This window comes from Chenopodium quinoa, unplaced genomic scaffold (genome assembly GCF_001683475.1).
Source record: "Chenopodium quinoa cultivar QQ74 unplaced genomic scaffold, ASM168347v1, whole genome shotgun sequence".
NCBI classification, from domain to species: Eukaryota; Viridiplantae; Streptophyta; class Magnoliopsida; order Caryophyllales; family Amaranthaceae; genus Chenopodium; species Chenopodium quinoa.
Genome location: NW_018742306.1, coordinates 10829 through 30807, shown reverse-complemented (window position 1 = coordinate 30807; position 19979 = coordinate 10829). Strand labels below are relative to the sequence as shown.

General features: G+C 33.8%; 1 protein-coding gene across 5 annotated transcripts; it reads left to right on the top strand.

Annotated features, from left to right (window-relative positions):
- Nucleotides 1-13480: 13480 nt before the first annotated feature.
- LOC110686850 (auxin response factor 2B-like) lies at nt 13481-19068 on the top strand. Of its 5 annotated transcripts, none has more exons than XR_002504339.1 (16): nt 13481-13738; nt 13880-14010; nt 14256-14351; nt 14444-14494; nt 14591-14746; nt 14841-14925; nt 15441-15531; nt 15644-15808; nt 15997-16116; nt 16293-16368; nt 16452-16623; nt 16725-17662; nt 17763-17953; nt 18038-18255; nt 18343-18613; nt 18746-19068. XR_002504339.1 is itself a non-coding variant. In XM_021863472.1 (15 exons), exons 1-14 carry the CDS (start codon nt 13633-13635, stop codon nt 18210-18212), a joined length of 2538 nt encoding a protein of 845 aa, XP_021719164.1. In that variant the 5' UTR covers nt 13481-13632; the 3' UTR covers nt 18213-18255; nt 18343-19068. The 5 variants fall into 5 exon arrangements, 3 of the variants coding, with proteins under 3 accessions (XP_021719164.1, XP_021719147.1, XP_021719139.1); XR_002504338.1 differs by having other exon boundaries at nt 18343-18617; XM_021863472.1 differs by having other exon boundaries at nt 13895-14010; nt 18343-19068.
- Nucleotides 19069-19979: the final 911 nt, after the last annotated feature.

Genomic DNA, 19979 nt, shown 5'->3' with positions numbered 1-19979 from the left:
ATATGAAAATAATATCCTAATATATATATTATTATACTAAAAGACAAGCGCTTCAATGTGAGGATGACAAATGTCACTCTCTCATTGGTTATCTTATGTATAAAATATATCTATATAATTACTGTTTACATATTCAAGCATAGTTATTTTTGTTAAACTTCAAACAATAAAAGCAAGTTTCTATACATGCATAAGATTTTCATGATTTCCTAACATAAATATTGATTTAATTTTTTTTATAATAAATATATACTTTCCAATACTACAAATAATCCATAAAGTCTTTCTAATCTTTATTTATAGTTAAGTTTAAGAATAATAACTAATTTGAAGCAATATGATTAAAGTGGCATAATTAAGGAAACAAATATTTCGTATTTTGAAAGACTAATATTTTTTTTTATGAAAATTAAATAAAATCGATAGAATTTAGTTTGACGTCAATTACGAAATCAATACAAACATTTAAAAAAATCAGATGTACAATAAAATATTGTGCACCTATTATAAAAGCTATAATGAATGAAAGTTATTTATGCTTTATTGATAAAAGTTACCCAAAATAGCCTACAAGTTATCCTAAATTCAATTCAAGTAATCCGATGAATACAAAAGTTTTTGATAAAGATACAAAATAGTGTAAAAATTACTTTTATCGTTTGCTGTACTCCTTGACAAATACTGAATGCTGAGCCGAAATATTGTCTTGGGAAAAAAATACATAATCTTGAACATAAATTTAATTTTAATCGGCCTTTCATTTTCTATACAATGACCTATTGTTTTTCTTGCATTAAAAAAAAAAAAAAAAAAAAAAAAAAAAAAAAAAAAAAAACCTTAACCAATAACCAATCTAAATAAGAAGAATAAAAGTTAAATTGAATTAGACATTTGACGGAAAAGAGACGGATATAAAACGTATTATAACTATTACTCATGTTTAAATTGTAATATTCGTAATAACAATGCTATTACTTATGAATTTTTTTTCATTTTAATTTAAAAATCGTGCATTGCTCAGTACTATACTAGATATACAACAATCATGTGCAATAATTTATGTTGTTTTATACATAATAATACTTTTAACTATAATAGTATGTGTATATAATATAATTTTTTTTATAATATAAAAAAGTATATGTATATAATATAATATTTTATAACACGTGTCCTCCATACCAAGTGTATTCCCAATCACCACTACACCAATTGGTTGTTGGTGTAGTGGTGACTGAGACTACACTAGGGAGGGAGGACCTGTGTTCGCTCCACTGCAACAACAATCGGAAGGGGAATGGAACCTAATAACCTAGAACTGATCCTCAAATCTGGATTAGCCCAAAGGGTGAACCGGATATAACACCCAAAACTCAATGCATATATGACGGGAATTAACTTATCCTTTATCTATCTTATACAAAACTCCAAAGTCTAAATTGTTTTTCAAAATATAATAATAACATTTGTAAATTTTTGTTAATATGAAAAATATAAACCTATCAAAATGTATATATAGTTAAATTGTTTAATAACTTATATCGAATGCGTAGTTTAATTAAAATTATTTGCATGTAAGCATTAAATTTGTTGGATGTTGTGTAGCTATGCAATGTCCAAAACTTTAGTTGAGCGACTTTGATTTAGTGATTGTACGGTAAAAAGATATTAACTTCAATCTTGAAACCTAATAGTTTAATAAATTCTAAATAGAAAAATTAAAACAAAAGGAAATGAAAATAGTAAATGACTGATATCAAAAAAATAGTAAATGACTTTAAATATTGAAATAAACATAACCTTTTAAATTAATTTAGTGAATTTAAGAGACAATTTTAAGGCTTTTAAAATTAAACGGGGGAAAATATATGTAAAAAGAACATTTTTAGATATATAAATGTCCATGCACTATTATAAGGGTTTTGTTAACCTTTTTATAATTAAGGTAGGGATAAATCTTAGTAATATATACTCCGTATATTATATATATATATATATATATATATATATATATATATATATATATATATATATATATATATAATTATCAGTATCCATACCTATATACGAAGTATTTGTGTTGTATACTATATTTAATCAGTTGTTGGTTATATATGTGACTATTATATAATATATAGTTTTTGGCACAATGGTTAACGTAGGAAAATATATGTTCTGGTAGGTCAAATATAAGGTTATTATTGTGTCTATAGATTTAATGAGTGCGACAGGTAAATAAAACATATATATATTAGATTGATTGTAGCTACTGATGCGGATGATATGATAAGAAAATTTTAGTTTTTTCTCAACAGGAGATATAAATAAATTATTCCACTTCTTATATAGTTATGTGGAGTATTATTCAATTAATAAAATACACAAAGTTTTATATGCGGCTGGCCGCACCGTACGGCCAGCCATATTTTTTAAATTTTTTTTTATATTTTCTCTCTCCTCTACCTTCCTCCATTTCCTCTTCCTAACTTCCTCTCTCTAACCATCAATGGCCGAGCTAGGTCTTCCGCCGCCGTCAGGTTCGTCGTCTCCGTCCAGATCTCCTCAAAGCTCCAAGCCAGATCGTCGTCACCGTCTTCGTTACGTCGTCGTCGAAGCTCCTCGAACTCCAAATCAACCCAAATATTCGTCTTCGTCTTCATGTTTGTCAGCGAAATCATCCAAAGACCTCCACCTCCGTCGTCGTCCTGTTAATTGATTGCTGGTGGAGTCGAGCAAATGCAAAATCTCAGTTAATTGCTCTTATCTATTGTAAATTGATTCATTCTACTGTATTTTGTTAATTAATTCATTCTACTGTATTTTGTTAATTGATTTTCATTCAAACCAACGATTTCTTCCTTTATCATTTGCAACATTTCTTATATAAATTTGTTTTATGCAAAATTGATTTAAATTGATGCTTGAAAGTTTCATTATTTTGGTTTGATTTGGATGAATTTGTGGTCCCTGTTTTGTTGTTGTGGATGTTTATTTCAGGGGTTACTTAAGCAGTTACTAAGGGTTATCAGGTCGGTTAGGGGTTACTAGATCGGTTAGGGGTTACTTGGAGTTACTAGGTTAGGGGTTACTAGATCGGTTAGGGATTACTATGTTAGGGGTTATTAGGTCGGTCAGGGGTTACTAGGGGTTACCAGGTCAGTCGGGGGTTATTTGGTCAGAGGTTACTAAGTCAGTCAGGGGTTACTTTGTCTGGGGAGTTCCTAGAGGGGTTACTTAAATGGGGTTACTTGAAGGGTTACTAGAAGGGTTACTGATATAGCACCTTGCCGCACCAGAACTGCGCTGAATAAAATAACATTATAAAAAATTAAAAGAAATTTAAATAACATAAAATACTATGCAAATAACGTTCCTTTAATTTTTTTTTTTTATTGACCATTAGTAACCAAGTCCTTTAATTTGCAAATTGCAGCCATTTAAAGTTCGTATTTTGGAAATTGCAGCCATTTAATTTTTTTTTTTTTTTTTTGCAAATTACGTTATTTTTTTTGCTAATTCCGAGCTCAATTCGGGCCCCTAAGAGCTAAAATGACCCCTAAAACCTTAATGAAGAATTTTCAACATATAATCCGATGAAAAAATTGAATCGGGCTGCAATTTACAATTTATACGAACTTTTAGGCTGCAATTTGCAAAAAAAAATTTAAATGCACTAGTAGAAAAATGCTCATTTGCGTCGCCTTATTTGCGTCACTCATAGAAACAAATGACGCAAATAAGATATTTTGACAACCTTATAAGTAATTTGCGTCGGGCATTTGTTATAAAGCGACGCAAATGTCAAACATATTTCAACTTATTTATATTTACGTCGCTTTTATAAGTAGGAGCGACGCATATAACAATGTTATTTGCGTCACTCGTTTATTGACAAGTGACGCAAATAACCTTTGTGAGTCAATTGCGTCATTTCTTTCTTTACTGAGTGACGCAAATGACCATTACGACTTATATTAATTCTCGCTGCCTTCTGCTGTTCGAACTTCAATACTCCAAACCCTAGAAAATTCAACCCCAAAATTCCCAGAAATTCAACATCAAAACCCCAAAAAGTTGATCGGTAAAACCCCTGAATTCCCCATTGCTGCTTTGCTGCTGTTCAACCCCCTAAACGTCAGCGAATTAAGAGTAATACCTCGAGAAATTCGTCTTCATAACCTACCAATTTGACCACTAATCAAAAATCCCAGGAAATGTGAGGCAAAACCCCTTATATTCGACCAAATCCGAGCAAAAATCCCCTACTTTCTTGCAAAAAATCTACCCAAAATCCCCACGAAATTCAATTGCAAAAAATCGAGCAAATTACCTTAATTAAATTTGAGCAAAATAACAATTGAAAGTTAGGGTTTGTACTCAATAATATGGAATTTTGGCTCTATTGTTGCTGAAGTTGCATATGCAAAATCGATTTCAAGCAAGGTAAGACCTCTTCATCTCTTTTCTTTTTTATCATGCACTTCAATCTACATAGATATTTGGATTCAATTGTAAATTAACTTAGTTTAATCTACCTATTTTTTTGTTGTTTTTTGCACGAATTCTAGTTTTACAAGCATGCTTATAAATAACAGCTTTTTGGGGTTCATATTCGAATTTAGGGTTCATATTCGAATTTAGGGTTCATCAATTATAGGATTTATACTCGATTCTAAGGAATTTTGGTTCTGTTTTGGTGAATTTATGTAGTTGATTTCACTATTTTGGTTCTGTTTTGGTGAATTTATGTAGTTGATTTGGTGAATTTTGATTTTACTATTTTATTGATTTTTCTCCAATCTGACTGTATTTTCTTTTATGTTTTGCTGCTCATTTTACAGTTTTTTAAATCTGACTGTTTTTTTTTATTATTTTTTTTAAATTTTTATGTTTTGCTGCTCATTCTGGTTGATTTTTCCCCTGCTACTACTAAGAGAAGCTCTTTCCCATTTTTTTTTTAGCTAAAAAATGTTCCATGATATACTTGGCCGTGAAAAGATAAACTATGACATAGTGTTTGTATTGAAATAATTTTACCAGGCCGTTTTGTTAAAAATAAACGACCACTCCTAGCCTTGTCTTACACCCCTCAAGAATATGAGCATCTGAGTTTGCTTTAACACACCCAAGGCACGGTTTCTTCCAGCTTGTAGCAGCATCATTTTGTCTCAGAACAGAGGGGGGCAGCAGAACCTTTTTAGCATAGCCATTGTAATCATGAACTATCCTTGCAAACCCCGCAGCCAGCAGCACACTATTCGGATTCTCACCTTGAAACATGATTAAATTCCTCCCTCTCCAAGCAGCCCACATCAGTGCGGCCATAGAACAAACTACTTCTGCATCATATTTCTTACAAAGCCATAACCATAGCTCTGCGAAATTATCATTTGGCGCATCTTCCAGGTTGGTTTTGTACTCACTGTAATGCCAAATTTCCTTTGCAACAACACACTCAAATAGAGTGTGATAAATTGTTTCATTCACACCACATAATTGGTAAGTAGCGTCAGTTGTAATGTGACGATACCTTAGTCGATCTTTCACTGCCATATTCCCCTTCACGGCACTCCAAAGAAAATGCCTTAATTTTGGTGGCCCTCTTGGTTTTTGTATTAAGAAAATCCTGATCGAATCGTATAAATGCCATTCTTGGTTTTTGTATTAAGAGGTTTTGCAAATAATTGGCATCAATCCTTTATTCCTCTGCTAGTATACTTAATTAGAGGAACAACTATTAGTATTTTCTTGGAAAGGTAATGTAGTTGTTTAAATAATTGTAGAATATTATTTTGTTGCTTTGATCCTTCATTCTCAACTCTGATTGTTTATTGATTAATTGTATTTGATATCAGGAACTGGTGACTTTATTTAAACTGTTTGCAAGAGAAAAAGGAAGTGGACTTCCATTATGGACTTGTTCGATCGTGTTAGGGAAAATGAAGATTTTGTCCCTAAATTGAATTACGCTGGCTTCTAATTCCATATTATTTATTGGATTATTTTGTTATAGTTCTTAGGCTTGAAATGAACGCATTTGATTTGCCAACATTTGGGTTGGTTTGGTGCTTGTGTTATACTTATTAATTAATGATGAAGAGGTCAATATTGTTTTGTTGTAAACTTAGCGCATGTTGGACTCTTGTTTTGTATTATAGGCTTGAAATGAAATTTGGTTAATTGGTGTTGGGATGATGAGTATAATGTCTATGATATTGAGATGTAAATTATTGGACAGGTTGTTAATATAATGCCGTCATTCCCAATTTTATGGGTAGGCCAAATTACAAAGGAGACTCTGCCGAAATTTACATTTGCATTATTCAATAATATTGCATTTTAATTTCAATTATATTAGCGTTAGCATATTACTTTATACCACTAGTGAGGAAAACAGGTACTACAAACATATACAAGGCAATTATTATAATTAAAAAAAAAATCACCTCATTTGCGTCACTCATTAAACAAACAAGTGACGCAAATACAGCAATTTTGTATTGTCTAGTCAGTCATTTGCGTCACTCCTATATAAACAAGTGATGCAAATAACAAACAAGAAGTTTATCAGAAGAGTCATTTGCGTCGCTCCTTTATAAAGGAGTGACGCAAATAACAAAAAAGAATTTTATCAGAAGAGTCATTTGTGTCGCTCTTTTATAAAGGAGTGACGCAAATAAGAGTCATTTGCGTCGCTCCTTTATAAAGGAGCGACGCAAATAACAAAAAAGAAGTTTATCAGAAGAGTCATTTGCGTCGCTCCTTTATAAAGGAGCGACGCAAATGACTCTTATTTGCGTCGCGCCTAAGAGCGACGCAAATGACTTTTAAATCATTTGCGTCGCGAGCAGTTGCGTCGCTCATAGAAGCGACGCAAATACACTATAAATGAGCGACGCAAATGAGCCTTTTTCTACTAGTGATGGCTGCAATTTGCAAAATACGGACTTTAAATGGCTGCAATTTGCAAATTTTCCTTAATAATTTGATTTATAAACCGTGCATCGCACGGGCACTATGCTAGTATGTGTAATAATTCATCACCTAAATAGCACAATTACAATCTCCCTTAGTCAACAAATATTCCTTTGCTTAAAAACCCATTAAGGAAAGAATCCTCAACCTTTGGATCGGAAATACTGAATATTCACTAACTAATAGATTGTGTTCAGCAAGCAAAGTCTTGACTCTTGAGTAATAAGATTAAGGCCTTGTTCTTTTCACCTTAAAAAATAATATTAAGTAAAAAATAATTTCAGTTCAGTAAAAATAAGTTCAATTCAGTAAAATTAAGTTAAGTTCAGTAAAAATAATTTCAGTTCAGTAAAAATAAGTTTAGTTCAGTAAAATTAAGTTCATTCAGTAAAAATAAGTTCAGTTCAGTAAAATTAAGTTCAGTTCAGTAAATATAATTTCAGTTCAGTAAAAATAAGTTCAGTTCAGTAAAATTAAGTCCAGTTTAGTAAAATTAAGTTAAGTTCAGTAAATATAATTTCAGTTCAGTAAAAATAAGTTCAGTTCAGTAAAATTCAGTTTTCTTAAAGAAGAATTACAATAGAAAATCAGTAAAAATAATTTCAGTTCAGCAAAAATAAGATGAAGAGAACGAGGCCTAATTGTAATAAAAAACCCTATTCCAACTAAAATGTTCTTCAAGTCTTAAACCTTCCCTTGATTCAAAACAATTCGAATCACTTCTTTCTCAAACAATGCTAAGAAGCCTGAAAGAGTGAAACATTTCAAGCACTTGGGATAACTATTACTTCACACATTTTTGGACACTCAATACTATTAATTTTCATATACAACCCCTCGCCCTCAATTTTTACAATTTTCTTTATCATATTACGAAGTATAATTTATACCCATCTAAATTCTTCAATATTTTCTTAAATTGCGCATCTCGATCAATGTTAGAGACTACATTGTTGCCTCGCTATCAACCAATTGATGCTGGGTAGGGTAGGTCGCCAATTTTATATACTTCATATTAATCATTTTCTTTGCCCTTCTTCAGTATGACAACAATTATATTCACATGTGAATTTTTAAGAAATTTCATCAATTCCTAACCTTTGTGTATAATAATTAAAGATATTCCCAAAACATATTATCTATTTTATTAATAGTACGGAGTATTTGTTATGATTCAATTAAGCTCAAGCCATTTTTTTTTTTTTTGGGTAAAATACACTTTAATAATCCCAATTATGGGCGATTTACCTACAATAATCTCAACTAACGTTTATTTTCTAATAATCTCAACTACGCCTTGAGTTTTCCTCCAGCAGTCCCAACCGATAAACACAAAGTCAACGACCTATTATAACATGTACCATGACACGTGTCAACACGTGATTGGTCAATTTTTTTAAAAAAAAATAATAAAAACCCAAAATGCCAGCCACTCTCTCCCCCACCCCCAAACGGCAAACCTCGCCGGAACCCTAACCATAACCCTCGATCTCGCCGAAAATCGGCCGGCCAACCAGCGAAAATAGTCGGTCGGCCTCTACCACCCACCCCAACCCCTGAAACCGCTCAACCAACCCTCCCCAATCCCCAAAACGAGAGCCCAACCTCGAATTTGACCACCTTAAAGGTCGTCACAGGCGTGGATTGTGTCTGGAGGTTGAAGATGAGGTCGACGTTGAGAATTCGGTTGGTGTTCGTGGATGTTCGTGGGTGTTCGTGGAATCGTGGGTGTTCGTCAGCGGAGGAGAGAGAAAGAGGCACGAGAAGGAGAGAGAAGGGAGTTTCGTAGGTGTTCTTCAGGTGGGGCTGCGCTGCTGCGGCCGGTCGGATGGGGTAGGCGATGGTGGAGGCGGCGGAGCTGCGATGTTGGGTGAAAAAAAGGGTTTGAGCCAGCCGCTATGGCCTGGGTTTCATGGTGAATGTAAGGTGGCTGAAGGGAGGAGGGGGTGGCTGGGATGACTTTTGTTTTTTGTTTTTTGTTTTTTTTTGATATTAAGCCAATCATGTTATGACATGTGGCGTTTTTTTGTTAAAAAAAAGTTTACCCTTTTAGCAGGTAACCGATTTTTGGGACTGTTGGAGGAAAACTCACCTAATAGTTAGAATTATTAGAAAATAAACGTTGGGATTATTGTAGGTAAATCGCCCATAGTTGGGATTGTTAAAGTGTATTTTTTTTTTTATATTGGGCAAGATAAATAATCATTAGAAAACCTCCGCTCAATCACTTACAAGGGAACTTCCTAATGAATCTAAATAAAAAAAATTAGTAAACACGCTAGAGTTATTACAAACATCAATATATATATATATATATATATATCCATATTATCAAATACTAAATGGCTTACATTAGGTATCTAATCAATTGTGCAATTTGTTTCTTGGTAGATGTGCTGGAAACTCCATGAATTTGAGCCAAGAGAACGAGAGCAAGTGTTTTTGATAATAAGCTCGATTTGCCAAGTAATTATCCAAAGACTTTTTATTGAGTTAATGATTAAAATGTTATCACGTCCAATTTAAATGTTCTAAATGCGTGTCACGTAAAAAAGCTAGGTGCTAATTCAAAGCATCGTATAACTTTCATAGTATTTGGGTATGAAAAATAATTGAAGGTGAAATAATACTTTACGTCTTGTTGGAAGTAGAGGGTACTTAAAATTAATGGGAGTGATAGTTACTCATATTACAAAGGGAAAGTTGTGGTCCTTTGTATACTAAGCAAAACATTTACGGAATTAAAAAGTTTCATTAGCTTATGTTTTCCCAAATATGGTGTTTATGGTTTTACCAAGGACAAAAGTTAACATGGCTTGTAGGTTCGACTTTAATTACGTGTTTTAATCGCTTTGCTTACTCACAAACTCCACTTGTGAGTTGTGACCTTGACAATTATAGCTACTTCTTCACTACTTTGCTATAGGGTTATTAGATTTTGATCTAAGTTGGATCTCACCTCATGCATGTACGAGCCATTGCTATAAGATATATGAGCATTATTTACAAAGAATGTTAATTGTGACACTTTGTTCTCATTTGTTTGATTAATATTTAGCTAACAAACCATCCTATATAATTTTTCTAAAGGCTTGTTCACTTCAGCTTAATTTCAGTTCAGTTCAGCTCAGTTCAGCTCTTACTTTCATTCTCTCATAAAATATCCATTTCATTTCTATTCATTTCACTTCAATTTAACTCCTACTTTTCTTCTCTCATAAAATATTCATTTCAGCTCTATTCAGTTTAGTTCACTTCGTAAATGTGAACATGCCCTAAAACTCTATTCGATGTACGATTACTAATTATTGACACCTATTGATAATCCCGTTCTTTTGAGTTTCTAGGCAAAGCAGAGTAGGACACAACAGAGCACAGCAGAGCAGGGATAGAGTTCCACACATTGCGGAGCAGGGTAGGACAGAGCAGATTTCAGCAAAGCAGAGTAGAACAGTACAGAGTAGGACAAAGCAGAGCAGCTCTAAAGAACAGGGTCACTGTGTTAGTCAAATAGGGGCTTTATTTTAAAACGATGGGATTGGAGTACTGGATTTAAAGAAACAGGTGGAGTGTTACTCTACTACGGAGTAAGTATTTATTACCCCCTAGTAAATGAGTGTAGACCAAGGAAAAACAGTTGCGTCAAAGTAAGAATAAAAATAAATTAGGGTTGAAAAAATGGGAAGAGGGTATAATAAAGGCAAGTGATAATACGAAAAAACCCAAGAGATATTAATTTAAAGAGATGCACCCAACAACCTTTACTAATACAAGTGAGTGTAACCTTGTATGGCATTGTTAGCCTTATGGAAAGGCAACAGCACATTAACTCTCAATATTACCAAATTAAACAAGACACAAAACTTTGATAAAAGCTAAAACTATCAAATGAAGGGGAAACAAACCCACTATTTATGGTAACATTTGGTGGTTGGGAAATAAAGGAAAGATGATATAAATCTGTAAACATAAGGTAACCATGGTTAAGCACTTAAACTACCTCACTATCAAAAATAACAAAAACTAACCACCCACCAAAACCAAACCAATAATGGTGTTCTATTGTACTCCATATTATTTTAGGGTCAGTGTATAAGTTTGATTTACGTAGTATAAAAAGTTGTAAATTAGGGGGTAGTTCAGTAGTGTCATTTCCGCTAATAATTTAGTTTGTCATTTCATCTTGTGAATGGGGTATTTTGTCATTTTATCTATTTGAAAAAAAAGGTGGCTGATTTACAAATTTTGTAAATAATTAAGTAAATCAACCTTATAAACTTGATTTTCTCCAATATTCTTTACTTTTATGGATCTTTATTCTTTACCATAATCGATCCTAACTTATTTAAAAATATCTCATGTTGGTATTTTGATATTCTCATTTTAGCTTTGGGAAAATAACAATTGTTATTAAAAAAAAAAAATACTACCTCCGTTAAATTTTATGTGCAACTTTGCAATATTTTAATTTATATCTCATAAATAATACCCCTAAGTAGCACATAACAATTAACGGATGGAGGTAAGTAAATTGTCTCACAACAAATCTCTATGCTCTTAATGTCATGTTATTCAATTGAGTTTAATTTTAGTTTAATTTGATTTGAATTTAATTTGTTTAGGGTAGGTTATAATTAGATGATGAATAATGAAAGAAATTAAATACAGCTTGAGTTGAGTCTATTAATTGGTTGAATTGAATATAATAAGGTATTAGGGGTCTATTCTCTTCAGCTAAATTTCAGTTCAGCTTCAATCATTTCAGTTCAGCTCCTAATTTCCTTCTCTCATAAAAAATTCATTTCAGCTATATTCAGTTCAGTTTAGTTTAGTTCCAATCAGTTCATCTCAGCTCGATTCAGTAAATTAGAACATACCATGATTTAATAATCAAAATTGTCTATTGAGTATTGATAGATTTATATGTCAAAGTGAAATACTTATTTTGAAATAAAGAATGTACAATATAATTCATTGAAACTATAGGAACCGCATAAGAAATAACCAAAACCATATTAAATTCTAATTGTGTAAGAAGTATAGAAATCATATCAGAAATACCACACTCCTGTCGTTTCACAATGATCTTCTCGTTTTAACTGTACATGTTTGTCAATGCTTTACATTGACCATGAATATCTTTAATTGCATATTAGTAAGATGTACTATGTCTTCTACCCATTTACTATTCACAAGGCCAAAGATTTATAATCTTGACCATGTCTAATTATGTATTTATAGGAAATAACATTATCAAGTTGGGGATCTTATTAGATTCGTATATTGTTATGAATTTTTTTAACATATCAACTTTTATACTCGCTCCGTTTCATATTGACCGCAACACTTCTATATTTAGAAAGGACCACCATTATTTTATAAGTTCTCTCTCCCACTAACCCTATTTTAACAAATGTTTTAATAATGCACAATCAAAAAAAATTAATTGTCAAAATAGTGTGTTAAAAACCGCATAAAATGCAAGCACGTAGGTAACATTTAGGAAAACAAAGGAAGTATAATAATTGTATATAAATAAATTATTTATTGAAACAAAATAAACAAGACCCAACTTTATATTTTATACATTAAGAATAATTTAGAAGATTCTCGCATCTTATGAATAATGTCGAAATTCCAAATGAGAATATCAAGTACAACATACAAAGTAAGGTCCCGTTCACTTCACCTTATTTTTGCTGAATTGAAATAATTTTTACTGAACTGAAGTTATTTTTGCTGAAGTTAAATTATTTTTATTGAACTGAAATTAATTTTACTGAACTGAAATTATTATTATTATTATTATTATTATTATTATTATTATTATTATTATTATTATTATTATTATTATTATTATTTACTAATTTTCTATTATATTTCATCTTTAAGTTTACGGATTTATTAAACTGAAATTATTTTTACTAAATAGAATTTAATTTTACTAAACTAATTACTAAATATTAAGGTAAAGTGAACAAGGTCTAATAATTTAAAATTACATTTAAATTTAAATAAGATTATGAAAAATGAAAAAGAAAAAACACAAAGAATAAAAAAGGACAGAGTAAAAAAAAAAAATTTTTTAAAAAATGATACTCTTGAAAAGAGAAAACAGCCCTAAAAGTTAGGACTATCCCTATTAATTTTGCCCTTAATAAAAACATACTCTTTGAAAGGATTAGTATTAAAGTAAACTAAAAGTAGTCCTCTTTATAACGTAATTAATTAATGAAATAGAGAGTGTGGATTTGTAGTGAGGAATGGGCAGATTACCCCCAAATCCCCAACCAATCAAGTGCCGGCATCTATCACTTCTTACCGCCTGTTCCCGGTCAACCCTTTTTTTCTCACCGGCTATCACCCGTTTCCATCTCTCTCTCTCTTTACTCTTGACCATTGTTACTCTTTATTCCCTCCGTTTTTTGACGACCTCACAACTCTCTTTTTTCCTCCATTCTTCTTCTTTCTCTCTCCTCCATTTTCCCCTATTTCTCTCTCTAAAAATTAATTGTAAATTTAGATAAAAAAAAATCACTCCATTTTTCTCGTTTTCTCCTTCTTATCAACTCATCACTACTTGGTAACTGAAGAACAGATGAGAGATCTTTGGTGGTGAATACAGCTGAACTACTGATTTGTTGATTGGTATAAAAAATGAGTTCATCGGAGGTGGCGTCAATGAAAGCGACGGAAGAAGCGACGAACAAAGCAGGAAAACACCAGCAAGCACACGCCGGCGTCGGCGGAGGTACCGGAAAAGGTAATTCCGGCGAGTTTTCCGGCGGATATAATGTATTGTAATAAGGGTTTATGATCTGGTGTATTAGGGTGTATGATAAGTACAGTACAATTTTTAATTTTAATTTAAATTAATTAAAATGAATTGTTTAATAAATGATAGAAATTTGGGGTGCAGTGGATCCGGAAACAGCGCTGTATAAGGAGTTGTGGCATGCTTGTGCTGGTCCTTTGGTGACAGTGCCTCGTCCAAATGAGCTTGTTTATTACTTTCCTCAAGGACATATTGAGCAGGTTGGATTTTTCTTAATTATCTGCTTTTTTTTTTAATAATTAAAATATCTGGGATAAATTATTTTAATATTTTTTTTACCAATTTATTTGGAATTTATGAAATTATAATTGATGTTCTTGGTTAGAACGGATCTGGGTTTAGATTGTTTCTGTTTTTGGAATAATTTTCTTGGTCAATTTGGGTTGCTACAGTAGTTTACTCAGTCAATTTTTGTAAAAAATTAATGTTTTTGGGGTTTGATTAGGTGGAGGCTTCTACTAATCAAGCTGCTGATAAGCAAATGCCTAATTATAGTCTACCATGGAAGATCTTGTGTCGCGTAATCGATGTGCAATTGAAGGTTAGATTTAGTGTGTTGTTTTGAGTGATTTTGATTGTATTTTTAGTAATATAGATGATGGTTAATGAATGTTATTACAATTAATTATATAGGCTGAACCGGAGACAGATGAAGTATACGCCCAAGTGATGTTACTTCCTGTAGTAAGTGAGCTACTTTTATGGAAAGTTTGGTTTAGACTTTTGTAGAAATTGGGTGTTTATTATATTAAGTTTTGTTATTGTTGTTGTTGATTGTAGCCTGAAGAGAGTGTTAAAGAGAAGGGAACTTCACCTGATCCACAACCGCACTTTCATGTTCACTCGTTTTGTAAGACATTGACTGCGTCTGATACGAGTACTCATGGTGGGTTCTCGGTGCTTAGGCGACATGCTGATGAATGCCTTCCACCCTTGGTGAGTGTTGATAGCTTTGTCTTTTTTGCCATGGATGGTGATTGCCTTTTGTTTTTTGAGATTTTATATTGATTTTTGAGATTTTGTATTGTAGGATATGTCTCGACAACCACCTACACAAGAGTTGGTAGCCAAGGATCTACATGGACATGAATGGCGTTTCAGGCATATTTTCCGAGGTAGAATTTCTCTGTAGTGGCTACTCTTCTTTGCAGTATACTGTCCTGTGTGGTGTGCTTTAGCAGATTATTGATGTTTGTAGCTCTTCCAATTTAGTAATATGTTAATTTCACTTTTAGCAGTGTAGCTCTCCGCACTGATGCTGTGAAAATTTCAGTTTAGTTTCATTTCTGTTTTCCTCTTACCTTTTGGTGTCTCATTGTAGACATAGTTAGATAAGCTAGAACTGTCGTCGCCATACATGTATGTGCTCTTGAAAATTGCTGGTACAAGTAATCTAAAAAAAGTTTGTCTTGGGGATACTTTGATCATTGGATCACTTCTTCAACCATCATTTACAAGAATCACCTGTCATTATATTACACATGTGATTCTCTGGGGATGTTGTATAATTAGATGGTTTTTGTCCTTCGTCACACATTTGAACAATTCTCGTGGACTTGTGATGTGTTTGGCTCATTTTGTAAGAGGTCCATAAGTCCATTGTTAAATTTCTTGATTTTTTGATTGCCAGGTCAACCCAGGAGGCATCTGCTACAAAGTGGCTGGAGTGTGTTTGTTAGCTCAAAAAGACTTGTGGCTGGTGACGCATTTATTTTTCTCAGGTTTGTTGTCTTCTCCAATTTTGATTATTTTTTAATATGCTACACTTTGAGACTAAGCTCATGTTAAGCTCATAAGCTGTAAATATATATATTTTTTTATTTTATTTCCTAGAGGTGAGAATGGTGAACTCCGTGTTGGAGTGAGGCGTGCAATGAGGCAGCAGGGTGTTGTGCCATCATCTGTCATATCAAGTCACAGTATGCATCTTGGAGTTCTAGCAACAGCATTGCATGCAATCAGCTCTGGGACCATGTTTACCGTTTACTACAAGCCTAGGTATGTTTTAAATTGTCATATGATTGTGCCCAATTGTATGCCATCAACATGTCGACTAAGTGGTGTTTTTGCTTCATACTGTTGTTACCCTTTCTTAGTCTGCTTGAACTTGCATAAGACAATTGGTTGCAGCTGGAATAATAAGTCAGGGGTGCCTTGCTTACCTCTGGAATAAAATTTTCTTGCAGGACAAGTCCTGCTCAATTTATTGTTCCATATGATCAATACATGGAGTCTTTGAAGAATCAGTACTCCATAGGGATGAGATTTAAGATGAGATTTGAAGGGGAAGAGTCTCCAGAGCAAAGGTACATCTTTTAGTTATTGGCAAAAGATGTAATCCTTCTCCTGTATGAGCAGATATTGGAACTGTTATTATATGACTTTTACAGGAAATGTATATGTTTTGATCTTTGCCTCAGATGTCAGTTTGTGTGATATGCTGAAAGTGTCAGTTGATTTTTGTTCTTTTTTGAATTTGCAGGTTTACAGGAACTATTGTTGGCATGGAAGACGCCAATCCCCACAGATGGCAAGACTCTAAGTGGAGGTGTTTGAAGGTATGCCATTACTTTTACTCTGGTGCTTAATGTCATTATTGTAGACCTATTGGGAACTACTGAAGCAATGCTACTTTTTACAGGTTCGCTGGGATGAAACTTCCACTATACCTCGTCCAGATAGGGTCTCTCCCTGGCAAACTGAACCTGCTCTTACTCCTCCAACAATAAATCCCCTTCCAGTGAGTAGAGCAAAACGACCTCGTGTAAATGTGGTTACTCAATCTTCAGAGTCCTCTGTTCATACAAGAGAAGGTAATTGTTGCTTTGGACTTCCTGCATTGCATATAGGTATTAGGAGGCAATTTCACTTCCAAATCCCTATCATTATTGGCTGATTGATTTGTTGTGACCAGGTTTGTCTAAAGTGGCAGCAGACACTTCACCTGTTGGTGGGTATTCAAGGGTCTTGCAAGGTCATGAATATCCGACCTTGAGACCTAACCTTGTGGACAGCAATGATTCTGAAAATGCAGAGAAACCTAATGTGTGGCCCAATTCTATCGATGATGAAAAAGCTGACAATGTCAAAGCTTCACGGAAATATGCGTATGAAAATTGGATATCATCCATGAGGCCTGAACCAGCATATGCTGATCTATTGTCAACATTTGGTGTCCATAATGAAACAGCTTCTGGATTTCACTCGCCTTATCAAACTGCAGCTACGTCACCTATGAAAAAGACTATATTAGATCAAGATGGCAGATTTAGCATGCTCGGAAATTCCTGGTCCATGATGCCTGGTAGTCTTTCGTTAAATATGTCAGAATCAAATATGAAAGTTCATTCACCAAGTAGCAATGTCTCATATCAGGCCCAAGGAAATGTGAGGTATGGAGGCTTAAGTGACATGGCCATGCTTCGTGGTCATAGAATTGATAATCACGATGGAAACTGGCTAATGCCTCCCCCAGGCCAATCATATTTTGATAATCATGCTCCAACCAGAGAGACTGCAATGCAGCCCTCACGGAATGACCACGAGCCTATCAAGCAGAAGGATGGGAATTATAAATTATTTGGCATCCCCCTCATTAGCAGCTCTACAACGCAGGACTTTTCTGCCTCGAGCAAAAGACATCTTGACGAGCCTTCAACTCCTCTGACTCCCACGTTGCATCCTCTGTACAATTGTGAATCTGATCGAAGTTCAGAACAGTCCAAGGGTTCCAAGCAGATGGACAACTTGCCTGCATGCAGCGAGCAGGAAAAGAGAATGCCAAGCTCTCAATCACTTTCCCGAGATGCACAAGTGAAAGGACAAGGGCATTCCTCCAGGAGCTGTACTAAGGTACTTTAGGATCTACCTCATTTTTCAATATCTTTTTACCCCTGGTCATTATAGTTCTAAGTGTGTCAAAGAGACCATGACTAACTTTTCTTGAATTCAGGTACAAAAGCAGGGGATTGCCCTTGGCAGGTCTGTTGATCTCTCAAAGTTTAACAACTATGATCAGCTGGTTGAAGAATTGGATTGCTTGTTTGATTTCAACGGGGAGCTCAAGAACCCTGAGAAGAATTGGCTAATTGTCTACACTGATGAGGAGGGTGATATGATGCTGGTTGGGGATGATCCATGGCAGTATGTGTTGCTTCTCTATTCAAATAGCTTTATAAACTTGTCAATTTTGGTTCCGAAGTTTAATTTATTTGCAAATTGATTCAGGGAATTCTGTGGCATGGTGCGGAAAATTCTCATCTACACAAAAGAGGAAGTACAGAAGATGACGCCGAGGCAAAATTCCAAAATTGATGAGAATATGCCAGCTGCTGGCGGTTCAGTTTTAAAAGAAGCAAAGCAATCACTACCTTCATCAGCATCTAATGCTGAAAGCCATTAGTAGATGACCTTTATGATTTTAGCCTTTCTAGGTGTGTAATTAGGTATTGTCCAATATTTTGATCACTCTTTACTATGATTTGAGTTTTTACTAGCTGCCTGACTGTTTTTTACTATTGTTTTTTTGGCAGATTCTTGGAGCTGGCATCGATATAGGAGTATGTGCGTTACCTGTGGTCTTGTTGGGACAGGTCTAGGTGTGGCATTGAGGCCATCTTCAGGATGGAAGATTGAGTATAGTCCGTCTATATTACTCCCAATTTTGGACGTATTCTGTAGTCTTTTGGTGTTCCATATACATAATATATATGTATACCTTAATTGCAAAGAGGCATTATTAGCCTTGCAGCCTCGAATCAATCTTGTAAATAGCCGTTTTTTATCCCTGACCAGCCTTTTAATGTAAGTAAGTGCTTGCGTATCTAATGATTTTAGCTGTTCTATTATATCTTCTCATCCTTGAAGCTTCAATTCTGCCGATATATCTCACTTCCTGGGTTGTCATGTTGAATCGGACATGAACTCTGTTTCCAGGTTCAGTCCAATGTAAGATAGCAGCAGATGATTCTGAATTTCTGATGGCAGCTGCATGTAGATGTTGTAGTGAAATGCTTGGCAGGAGTATACTGTATAAGTAGGATCGGTGTTTGCAGCTCACCTGAAATCAAATTGTAGGACAAAAATGCTCGGCATTGGCCAATGTATTATGCTAATAATTCTCTCTTTGCCCTGTCAAAAATTCCAGCACTAAGGAACTGGAAGAGCATTTAATGTTAAAATAGGTCAATGGATTTTTATGTATATTTTGTTATTTAAGTTCATGAGAAATAGATGCAGATTCACCTGGGTTTCTTCTATTAGGTTGTTTACAGATATTGTAATTTGGTTAATTGTTTTTGGTATGGTGTAGGATGCGTCTTTGCACCCTACGAATGGGGATAAATAGGCCGATGGGTGCATGCTCATAGTGTACTTGTGCATCTCGCTTGTATTACTCTGGCTTGTGGCTCCTTTTGATTTTGAAGCAGCCATCGTGAACAAATTGAAACCTCTCTTCTCGTAGAGGCTCTTAAGCATTCACATTAAATTGTAACCCTAGGAACTTGCTTTTGGCGTTTCTAAGGCTGTTCTCCTTTGAGTCTCTTTGACCCTAGTTTCTCTAATTAGGAGTTTTCTCGTTTAGCTATAAAAAGCTAATATTGAATGGTAATTTCGGGTGTCTTTTTTTTTATAGTACTTGAGGTTTTCTAATTGGACATGTAATTTAATAATTAAATAGTATAGAAACTGCGTGTACACTGTAACTCCGCAATTATCTAGTGTGTTATAACGTGGTAAGAAAAAGGAAAAACATTAGGAGATCTTCACGAGGGGGATTTCTAATGCATAAGTGTGTTATACTGTTATCAATGTAGTACTACGGGCTTGTTGTCATTGACTGAAGTCAGCTGAACTAAATTGAGCAGAGCAAAACTGAACTGAACTGAAATGAATATTTTATAAGAGAAGGAAATTAGGAACTGAACAGAACTGAAATGAATATTTTATAAGAGAAGGAAATTAAGAACTGAACTGAATTTCAACGTATGAGAATAGGCCCTACGTATCTTCTACACAGTGAGTAGAATTTTACAATAGAGCTGAGTAGAATTTTACAATAGAGCGTCCAATGATAATAGATTCGCAAAGTTTGAAAGTTACATACAAAGATATGATTTTGATTGTTAATTTTTTTTTTCTAATTAAAAAATTGATCTTATGAAAATAT

What these genes read in the sequence shown, in the direction of transcription:
- LOC110686850 (XM_021863455.1), top strand. Translation starts at nt 13,633, where the DNA reads ATGAGTTCATCGGAGGTGGCGTCAATGAAAGCGACGGAAGAAGCGACG. An exon ending in AAGTGATGTTACTTCCTGTA is followed by an intron (nt 14,495 to 14,590) that starts GTAAGTGAGCTA and finishes TGTTGATTGTAG; the next exon opens with CCTGAAGAGAGTGTTAAAGA. An exon ending in CCTCCAGGAGCTGTACTAAG is followed by an intron (nt 17,663 to 17,762) that starts GTACTTTAGGAT and finishes TCTTGAATTCAG; the next exon opens with GTACAAAAGCAGGGGATTGC.